The 10,419-nt window shown below is 28.3% G+C and overlaps 3 protein-coding genes and 1 pseudogene across 3 annotated transcripts; 2 read left to right on the top strand and 2 right to left on the bottom strand.

Annotated features, from left to right (window-relative positions):
- The first annotated feature begins 257 nt into the window (after nt 1–257).
- On the top strand, nt 258–1,304 carry LOC113382629 (retinol-binding protein pinta-like). Its single transcript, XM_026620883.1, has 2 exons — nt 258–1,047; nt 1,109–1,304. Exons 1-2 carry the CDS (start codon nt 404–406, stop codon nt 1,302–1,304), a joined length of 840 nt encoding a protein of 279 aa, XP_026476668.1. The 5' UTR covers nt 258–403.
- A 55-nt stretch (nt 1,305–1,359) lies between these two features.
- LOC113382628 lies at nt 1,360–2,640 on the bottom strand (annotated as a pseudogene).
- A 1,675-nt stretch (nt 2,641–4,315) lies between these two features.
- On the top strand, nt 4,316–8,068 carry LOC113382627 (tRNA pseudouridine synthase-like 1). Its single transcript, XM_026620882.1, has 6 exons — nt 4,316–4,362; nt 4,473–4,601; nt 5,700–5,897; nt 6,180–6,287; nt 6,393–6,633; nt 8,054–8,068. The coding sequence occupies exons 1-6, from the start codon at nt 4,316–4,318 to the stop codon at nt 8,066–8,068; spliced, it is 738 nt and encodes a 245-aa protein (XP_026476667.1).
- A 102-nt stretch (nt 8,069–8,170) lies between these two features.
- On the bottom strand, nt 8,171–10,129 carry LOC113382630 (tolloid-like protein 1). Its single transcript, XM_026620884.1, has 5 exons — nt 10,019–10,129; nt 9,084–9,267; nt 8,843–9,014; nt 8,558–8,672; nt 8,171–8,368 (listed from the first exon to the last, which is right to left on the bottom strand). The coding sequence occupies exons 1-5, from the start codon at nt 10,127–10,129 to the stop codon at nt 8,171–8,173; spliced, it is 780 nt and encodes a 259-aa protein (XP_026476669.1).
- Nucleotides 10,130–10,419: the final 290 nt, after the last annotated feature.

The raw sequence follows: 10,419 nt of genomic DNA, 5'->3' as shown, positions 1-10,419 counted from the left end.
CTCATGAGAATCCAATTTAACTAAGGCAACACTAAATAAATTATGTTATCAGTAAAAATGTCTTTTGCATGATTTTTATTTTACAATTTTTCTATTTAGTTTTAAATATCATGCCAAGTTCATTATATTTTTACGTTTTTTTGTACTACTAAATATATTTTGTATAAACAATGTCATTTCTGGTCTTTCCTCTAGTCAGTATTATCAACTGCATTTTTTAGCTTTTGTACTAAGATTTTTATAATTAGTTAGAATTAATTAATAAATAATATACATGTACAATTCAAGCTTGGTAAGCATAAAATTTTAGTGTTTGCATTTGCTTACCTTGCAACTTATCAAATTACAATCAACGAGTAAATCTACCATTGCAATTCTTTATATATAAGAAAGTATTTTTAAAATGTCAGAACTTTATAAATGTACTTTGTCTGCCGAAGATTATTTATATGCTGAAGAATATTTGGGTGAAACTGAATCAATCCGGAATGATAGTATCAGGGAAATCCAAGAATGGATCCAAGACAACCCTCATATAAAAGCCAGAAACGATCCAGTATCAATCCTACATTTTTTAAGAGGCTGCAAGTTTGATATTCCGAAAACAATAGCCAAAATCAAGCATTTCTACTTAGCCAGATCTAAAGTACCGGAGTGGTACCAAAATAGAGACCCTCATTTGTGTGAAATCCAAGAACTCGTTGATTTAGGAGTGTTTTTACCTCTAAAAACAAAAGATGCTCATAATAGATTGATTGTGGTAATTAAAGCGGCTGCACATGATCCCAAAAAGCATTTACAAGATGATGTTTTTAAAATCGGGCAAATGATTATGGATTTAGCTTTACATTTGGATGAAAGTGTATCTGTATATGGAGTTGTTGCTATTTTTGATCTTGAAAATGTTACTTTAGGGCATGCTTTGCAGTTGCATCCGGGGATGATTAAGAAGTTAGTTGATAGTTGGAAGTTTTATCCAACAATGGTGAAGAGACTGGATTTTGTAAATGCTCCCAGTTTTGTTAACATCGTACTTGATGTCTTCATGTAAGTATATGCTAACAGTCATTTTTATGTTAAAAATTATGCTCACATAATTTGGTTTTAGGAAATTCATGACCAAAAAGCTTCGTGATCGAGTCACTGTCCACAGAACAGGTCTTTTAGACATTCCAGGACTTCCTGAAGAATGTGTCAAGAATCCTAAAATGTTTTTTAAAGATTTAACAAATTATTGGAAAGAACAATTAAACTTGTATCGAGACTGGCTCAAAAACGATATGTCCACAAATCAACAAACATAAAATCTGTGATTTTGTAAAATTTTATATATATTTTGTATAATAAAAAATTCTATTATCAAAACATTATACTCCATACAGTTGTTTGAGAACATTTTTTATCAGTCTCTTTGTCTCCACAAAGTCTATTGAAGGTTGTTGTTTTTGGGAAGCCTAAGATTTCACGTTCTTCTTGTATTCGAAATGAAAATGTAGATTCATAAGTCCCTATGAAATATTTGGCATGGGAACAAATTATTTGTTCTACAATCGCTTTGCCTCCATCTTTAATTTTCTTTTCTATATCCGATGTTGGTTTAAATGTGTAGACTTTAATTTTTGTTCCAAAAAGGACCTCAAGTCACTTATTTCTGGAAAAAACATGAAATAAAATACTTTTTATATATAAAATACATTTGCAATATAAAATACCTATAGAGAAAGCATCTGTTGCTAAAAATACAGTAAATATTTGTAGTTTGTTGCAGTTTTTTTCAATTTGTTGTGCTGCATACTTTATATTTGGAATGTGTTTTGAGCGACCCCATAAAAATCTTGTCTGCGCAAATGCACTGATATATAATTTCCACCAATTGCATTTCTACTATACTAAAAATTAAGATATGTATATAAAATTAATTTAAACATCATACATTTTTTGTACCTTTTCATCTTTCCAACTTAAAGGTCTTAAAGTATTATCATTGTCATCTGTTGAGTTTAAATAAGTCTTTCTAAAATCATTGGCAAGTTTGACTAGGGGTTGACTAAACCTCATACTTCTACGAGCTCTCCAAAACTCAGGAGAGCCCCATGTGTCATGCAAAGGTATTTCAGCATGAGCAAACATTATTGAACTAAAATAATTAAATGATATAAGTTATTGTTATTAAATATAAACTGATGTATGCATTAATATATACTTGGCTTTGCTGTCTTTGATTATATTCTTCAACAAACTAGTAGTTCCTTGAAATTTTAAACACTTTACAGTACCAAAAGTTACATTACTGTACCCCCATAAATCATTCAACTCAGTTTTTTCTTTACAATCATTTGTATACTCATATTTATCTTGAAAATTACCAGTTTCAAACATCTCTTCGAAATGTTTCAATATAAAAACCTCATCAATCACAAGACTATCTTTATTCCAAATATTATGATATGCAAAATAATCTTTCATCTCCACAACGGGAACATATTTATTCAAACTATCTACATCAAAAAATTCATTCCACGGGATTGAATTTTGATTTAAATGTTTGGATTTCCAATGAAACAGATCTGACCATGGTGGAAGTACTAGTACAAATCTTTTAATTTTCATTTTGTTTATAATTTTAACAAATGTAGCCATTCTTATGTATACATCTCTCCGTAAGTTGAACCCCTCAGGTTTGTTTACATCGTAGAAAATATATGTGCGCTCGTTATATTTATTAATGTTAATGGTTTCACATTTAGTACCTTGATCTGAACAAACTTTTTGCTCATTTTGAGTATCACAAATTGTTAGAAATAAAGATAATAGTAAAATATAAAGTTTAAACATATTGGTTATCTTTGGTTTAAGGTTTCGGCGAATATTAATATCATTAAATCCTTACTTAATATATAATATGTAATATATTTAATGTATTACATATTTCCTAATATCTAATATTATTTTTATATCACGAATTTATTCATTATTTAAGCTTAAAAATTAAATATTTTTTATAGATTCTGACATTTTGAAAAATTTGACAGCTGACAAACACTGTTGCCAACTATGCGGCTAACTTCATAACAAAAAAAATATGGCGGTGTTTTTGAAATAAATATATATTTGCATAATTTTTCATGTAATATTTTTTTTTTTTTTTTTTTTTTTTTCTCGATGATATCATTTCTATACGGGTCGACTGTGATTAGTCGTCGTGTATGTTTTATTTATTTATTTACATATATACATTATTTTCATATCTCAGTCAGACAGAGGTGCCTGGTATGAGAGATTATGAAAAACAGTTTTCATATAATATTTACATTTCATTTGACTATAATATCTATTTCATTAATATAATATCTATATATAACTCTTCAGTCTTCTTTTTCTTCAATTTCCATATAGTACTTCTTTATTTTTCTTTTAAAATTATCATTATCATTGGTCATCTTAATATAGTCTGGCAATTCGTTATATATTTTGGTAGCACTCCATATGACATTTTCTCTCAAATTCTTTTTTCTATTGCGTTCAATGTGAAAATTGTTGTGTTGTCTCGTGTAGTGTTCATGTATATCTTGATTTGTGTCTATTGTTGCACTTGTTTTAATTCGGTTAAATTTCATTTTGTGTATTAGTTTGCATTTCTCTATTTTAATTATGTTATTTAGTGAATGATTATTTGTTTCTCTCTGCAAGTATTTGGTGGGTGTTAGATGTGGTAAATTATATGCTATTTTTATGGCTTTATTCATTATTCTCAATATAATTTCTTAATCAAATTCTACTACTAATTAGAATGAGATAAACAATTTCATTAATTTATATAAATAATAAACATTAATAAGGCAATGTTAACAAATGTATAAGATGTGTAGAAAGCATACTTTAATTTTAATACATGATTCAAAAATATATATATATATCACACATGTATATATATATATATATATATATATATATCTTTTTATATATTTTAATTACCTATTAATAATATAAAATAGTGTTTTTGATTCTTTTATTTAAAAAATACAGAAAAAATTAAAATTTTTATTTTAAAGATCGCCAACATGGCGGCCAACTTATAAAAATAATGACAACTACAAAATATTTAATAAAAATAAATATTATTAAAAATCTGTGTCAATAACTCTAAAAAACGTAAATTGAGTCTAAAATTAATTAAAAACTAATAAAATCCAAGGTACGTTTTTGTATCCATCATACATACAACTATTTTCTTTCTTTGTATATACATGCAACCATTGTACAGGGTTATATTTTTTCCTCCTTAAAAAATTAGTAATAATATATAAAACATAATATGCACAGATATTTATTAAATTACTCGTATATAGGAACGTATTTCAGGTTGAACTGATATTTATTACTATATTGAATATTGAATTATTTCATTTACAAATCTGTTTTCTGAAAACCTAACCTAAAAGTCATCCTTTAAATGTTGTTTCTGATTGCAGAGGTGTTCAAAAGAATGTGCCTAAGTCTGATAGATATATAGTTGATCAAAGTACTGTTCAAGGAGTTATTGAACTTGCATTGGGACGGTTTAATAATCATGATCCACCTGCAGTCTCCATTTCCAGCAGGTACTATGAGATTCTACGATGGGTATAATTTCAACTTATGATATTTTGTGTCATGGTTAATATCTCCCATTCAATTTCAGCAGATTTCTAAAGAGTATGATATTGTATCAATTTATAGAAGTAAATTTTGTCTTTAGTATTTGAATATACAGAATGTCCAGGAATTTTATTTGAATGGGGCAACGTAATTGATTGTAATCATAAACTAAAATATCTATCTCTTGCAGTTCAATAAATTTTTGCATTAAAGTAATGCATAGAGCTTTGATCAAAGTATGACCATCTTTTGGTTATTGTGTTTGATCTTTATTGATACCATAAATAACATCTCTAGTCAACAATAATAACACAATTGCCACAAGTTTTCTAGAATTAAGACGGTTACAATCAATCCTGCCATTAGACATTTTGTATATATACATAAGTTGCTATCCGTATAAAAGAATTCCTGCATCATGTATAATATATCTATAATATTATCTATCTTAAATATAAAATTCTTTGGTACTTGTGTATGATTTGATACTACAAGGTTATTTGGATTTTGAAAATTCTTTTTAGAGTTTGTCAAAGGAAATTTTTAAGATTTAATGAACAATAAAACTATAGTAATATTGTAGAAATAAATGGCAAAAATTACAAAAAATCACTTATCATTGTTTAACATTGAAAACATTTGAACTGTCATCTGCTAGAAATTTACTTGAAATTTGAATTTAGCTGAACTTATGAGCCTAGATAATATTAGAATGTAATATACAAGAAAAATGTAATGTCTACATTATTATTGCTAAAAGCATCTGAGATGTTCCAGAAATTAAAATAATATAAGATACAGTCAACAGTATATGTAAGGCAGATGAAATTATATAATTCAGTTTAATAAATAATGCAATAAGTCCAACACTGCATACACATCATATTTTTAAACTTATTCATGTCGCATTTTGGTTTACTTTACTATATTATTTAACAATGCAAAAAAAAATTTACATAAGCTGCAATGCAAAAGTATTTAATATATTAATCCGTAATATGAATTAATGCTGTTATTACTGTACATATTCATTATTATTAATAAGTTTTTTCTACTTCCAGGACTGATACAGGTGTTCATGCTCTGAATACAACTTGCCACTTTGATCTACCAAAAATTTACAATTGTCATTACATTACTGTTTGCCTGAACTCTTTTTTTCGTAAAGAGAACGATCTGATACGAGCTATTAGAACAAGATTAGTGCCACCAACTTTTCATTGTAGATTTAATGCGCTGAGCAGGACTTACGTCTACAGGTATGATAATTAATTGATAATAAACACATTTGTTTAAACTGAATACTAGAACGTTGTAAGATATCTAGAGATTGTTGGTGTTTTTATTATTAGATTAATACAGTGGTTAAGACTAAATTTCAAAAATTAATAACCAAAAAATAACTACAAAACTAAAATTTATTTTGTAAAATTAAATCGAGAAACAAAAAATCAAAGGCTTGACTTTAGTTTTTTAATAATTATGTAAATTTTTCAATTGGAGATCTTGATTTATAATTGTGAGATTATTTTTAATTTCAGATTGGCTATACTAAAACAAGAATATTCATTAAATAACTATCGACCTACTATTTTGCAATATTTTGTTGAAACACCCATCGAAGAACAGAATAGATGTATATTTATTCCGTAAGTAATAAATAGAATAATACAACAGTATAATAAATAGAATAAAAAATAGAATGATACAACATATTAATATATACTAATTATTAATTATCCTTTACTCTTTAGGAATCCCAAGTTTGATGTAGAAGCCTTCCGCAAAGCAGCCAAATTATTTGAAGGCTATCATGATTTTAGAACTTTCATGACAACATTGTCAAAAGGATCTCCTCCAGTCCACACATTGAGATACATACATGAAGTCTCGATAGAGAAATCAACTAGCACCAGTTTGCCTTTCAATAACGCTTCCAATTATTTTGACTACTGGGATATAAAGTTTAAGGGAAAGTCGTTTTTATATCGACAGGTAATAGAAATAGATAAAAATAGATTTAGCAATAGATAGATATATTACTTATTTATATAATTTTTTTTTAACTTACTGATGGAGAAGTTTGTTTTCGCAAAAAATTTCGATTTGGTGCTTTTATTAACTTTTATTAACGAAATTGAAATTTTTTGCATATCTTCACGTTTCAGAGGTTTCTGAACATTTTGGCATACCTTATAAAAAATGTATGTATGGATACAATTTTTCGTCCACGTTTTCGGGCGCACGGACCAACCTATTTGAATGATTAAAAAATTATTTGATTTCTATTGATAGGGAGATGTGCTGATTAGTTTTTGGCAAAGGCAGGTCCAGCCATAGAAATCGAGTTTATAAGAGAACGGAGCGTCTCTTCTGATTTGAATGATTCAAAAAACATTTTACTTGTATTGACGGAATGAACAACAAGGCAGTTCTAGGTTTTTCGGAGATCTATCTAGTAAAAAAAGTAAAAAACAATGCCATTTCGCGGTCAGAAATGATCATTAAAAAAGTTCAAAATTTTCAAAAAAATTCAAATTATAAAAAAAAAATTCAAATTGTTCAAAAAGTCTTTTTTTTTTCAAAAATTTCAAAGTTTGCAAAAATTTTATTTTTCAATGTTTTAAAGAACATTTTAAGATTTTTTAAAAGTTCCTGAATTAGTTATTTTTGTTCTACAAGCTCAGGATTTTTAAAAGTTTTAGTTTTTGTTACGGGAAGTTCCAGCAATTTGCCTAAGGCACGATGCCATGCACAAACTAGTTTATTTTTTAAATCAAATGAGACCAAAATTGGAAAAGTATGTGTGTGTATGTGAGCCGATTTTGACTTATCGACGTTTTCTTTCTCAAAAACGGCTGGACCGATTTAAGAAATTTAAAAGCCATTCGATGTATCTCGATGAGGACTAGCGTTTATCAATTTTGCAATATCAAAATTTAAAAACTATTCGATGAAACTTTAAAAGAACTCGCGTTGGTTAGTTTTATGATACGATCGGCTGAGCCGTTTTTTCAAATTATCAGAAAATCGTAAAATTTCTCGTCCGCGTTATAGCCAAAAATATGAATCGATTTTGCAAAGTTGAAATATATTACTGGGAAATCGTGCTCTGTCGTGCTCATTAGTTTTGCAAAAAATTGTTGGTTTAAAAAGAATATATTGACGATTTTAATGAATCTTTGTATGGGGATGGAGTACTTGATCTTTATGAACGTACTAAAATATTATAGTTCTACGAAAAGTGGTTTAATTATAAAAATTGATTTAAATTTGAAATATTCGGCCGCGCTTTTACAAAATACTTACTGTATGCATTTGGAACGTGTTTGATTTTCAATAATGTGTAATAACTTCTTTTGTTCAAAATTGAATAGTTTTCTTTGACAGTTTCTCACATTATAATGCTCTACAGCAACTCGCTGTATAGTAGTTATAAATTAATAATTATATTGATTTCTTACCGATTAAGTCGATTATTTACACAAGTTCATGCAACTTGCTTCAAGGCAAAATGCCACTTACTACTAGTCTAAATAAAATAATTACCTGTAGAATGCGTAGCAGAGAATCCAACCCTTTGAACAGACTGATCCGATTTAAACACCATGTACATTTGGTTTGAATTTGCTAACACAGCATGTGGTAATTTGGATCCACAAAATCTTCCTAAGGTTGTACTATCAGGTCCTGGACCATCATAGATGGCGACGTGATCGTATGCACATTCCTAGAAAAAATCAAATTTGTAAAAAAAAAACACAATAGTTAGACTCTATTACTCTTTATTATTCTAGATCGAGTAGACGAGTACTTGAATTTTGGTCTTTAGGATAACAAAATTATGGGTGGTCAATAACTTTATTATCCAAATGGTTAAAATTCATAAAATAAGTCTGAAGAAATGAATTAGTGTTACCTGATGAGGTTCCAATTCGAATCGATTGAACAGCAATCTGATACGATGTCCTGGTGTAGTTGTGAAATGCCATACACAATCTTTTCGAGCTGGGTACAAGTCTGGATAATTTGGACTGAAATCGAAATATTGTTATAATTTGTTCAAAATATAATAATCAATTGCACGGAATTAGTCAAAACGATTGCTTTCGCCAGATCAATTAATAATTGTTGCATTACATTTTTTTCTTTACTGCCTGGTAGACAAATATCAATTACATTGGTTTCCATATTTTTTCCTCACCTATAAATGTTGCCTGTTGGTGCAGTAATTTCATATTTACAACCTCCTTCTTTGCAATCATGTCTATTATCATGAAGAGTGAATCCATTATGACAGGAGCAAACATAAGATCCTACTGTATTTCTACATTCGTGCTGACATCCTCCATTGTTGGTCGCACACTCATCTTTATCTAATTAAAAAAAAAATTTAATGTAATAAAAACTCAAGGTTAAATGTATTTAGTCATTTATTATCTTACCTGTGAAGAAGACAGCAGCAAATCCTGATTTCTGCACACTATTGTCAGATGTGAATTCGATTCTCATTGCATTTTTTTCTGATGTCACCATTGGAGGCATCCGAGATCCGCAGAAAATTCCATGTTTTTTGTAGATGTCTTCACCCATTTTGCTATGTACAGTCAAACTGTCGTATTCGCATTCCTGGTAAAAAATAATAAAAAATATAACTGGAACTTTAATGAAAGACCACTTGGAAACTTTCCCATTAACTTTATTTGTATGATCTTTCCTACTAGACATTTCATCTGGTTTAGATATAGAAAATATAAAATCGATTGAGGCAAAATAATAATCATATGTCCAATTTATATACTGCTTATTAGTTGAAGATGTATTTATTTTGTAATGAGAAATGAAATTGGAGAGAAAATTTTTTGAAAGAAATTCTTACATAAACTGTTTGTGGAATATATATACGTTAAGTAGAACTGGAAGTCAAAGAGCTCAGTAAACTACGGGAAAAAATCGACAAAATTTCTCACATGGACAAATGGAATTTAAAGCAATTCTGCGATATTTTTTTTTGGAAAATTTACGTAATTTGAAAAATCTTGTTTATAAAATAAAATAAATTTGAACCTCAGGCCAGTGTGCCAGTGATTTGTAGAAAAGCCAATGGTTAAGTCAAAATGGTAGAAGGTGATCAAAAATTTGGATCAAGATAAAACGAAAGAAAATTGGGATAAAATATATTTAAAAAAACTATTCTAAATTCGTTTAACTATATCAATGAATACAAATCGTTGGCTGCAATGCATACTAATGGTAAGCTGATTATTTTACTCAGGAACTTACTTCTAGTTGTTCCTCCCAGTAATATTTTTTTTTACAAAGTTTATTAGTATAAATGGGCAATAAATGTAATATTATATGTTATTTTTTTATTATTTACCTGCTGGTATACATTATTTCCTTCCAAATCAAAATGCGTGAAATTCAAGGTAATCCTATATTGAGGTGGTGCTAAAATTTCCCAGGCACAACTTTTGCTCGATGGATACATTTCAGGGAAAGATGGTGACGTTATGGTGCCATTTGCCGAATCGAAAATTCCGCCACAAGCATCTGAAATAAATAATAATATTAATTGATACTAATTATTATCATGAATGTATTTATGTGCATTGAGAATTTCGATAATCTGTATGTGAGTTGTCTATACACTATTAAAAAATTTTGTTCCATTAATTTTGTGGACAAAAACCGACACAATTTATGTGCTTAAAATATGAATCTTTTTAAATTTAGGTATAACACATTTAAATTTACATATAACGTGACATACTTATTAAA

This window comes from Ctenocephalides felis, unplaced genomic scaffold, assembly GCF_003426905.1.
Source record: "Ctenocephalides felis isolate EL2017-DRISC unplaced genomic scaffold, ASM342690v1 CF-g0.4_SCAFFOLD_03525, whole genome shotgun sequence".
NCBI classification, from domain to species: Eukaryota; Metazoa; Arthropoda; class Insecta; order Siphonaptera; family Pulicidae; genus Ctenocephalides; species Ctenocephalides felis.
Note: the sequence above shows the minus strand (reverse complement) of the source record. Positions and strands in the feature narration are given on the sequence as shown.

What these genes read in the sequence shown, in the direction of transcription:
- LOC113382630 (XM_026620884.1), bottom strand. Translation starts at nt 10,129, where the DNA reads ATGTATCCATCGAGCAAAAGTTGTGCCTGGGAAATTTTAGCACCACCT. An exon ending in CCAACAGGCAACATTTATAG is followed by an intron (nt 8,673 to 8,842) that starts GTGAGGAAAAAA and finishes TTTCGATTTCAG; the next exon opens with TCCAAATTATCCAGACTTGT. An exon ending in TCGAATTGGAACCTCATCAG is followed by an intron (nt 8,369 to 8,557) that starts GTAACACTAATT and finishes GATTTTTTCTAG; the next exon opens with GAATGTGCATACGATCACGT.
- LOC113382629 (XM_026620883.1), top strand. Translation starts at nt 404, where the DNA reads ATGTCAGAACTTTATAAATGTACTTTGTCTGCCGAAGATTATTTATAT. An exon ending in ATCGTACTTGATGTCTTCAT is followed by an intron (nt 1,048 to 1,108) that starts GTAAGTATATGC and finishes ATTTGGTTTTAG; the next exon opens with GAAATTCATGACCAAAAAGC.
- LOC113382627 (XM_026620882.1), top strand. Translation starts at nt 4,316, where the DNA reads ATGCACAGATATTTATTAAATTACTCGTATATAGGAACGTATTTCAG. An exon ending in GCAGTCTCCATTTCCAGCAG is followed by an intron (nt 4,602 to 5,699) that starts GTACTATGAGAT and finishes TTCTACTTCCAG; the next exon opens with GACTGATACAGGTGTTCATG. An exon ending in AGCAGGACTTACGTCTACAG is followed by an intron (nt 5,898 to 6,179) that starts GTATGATAATTA and finishes TTTTAATTTCAG; the next exon opens with ATTGGCTATACTAAAACAAG.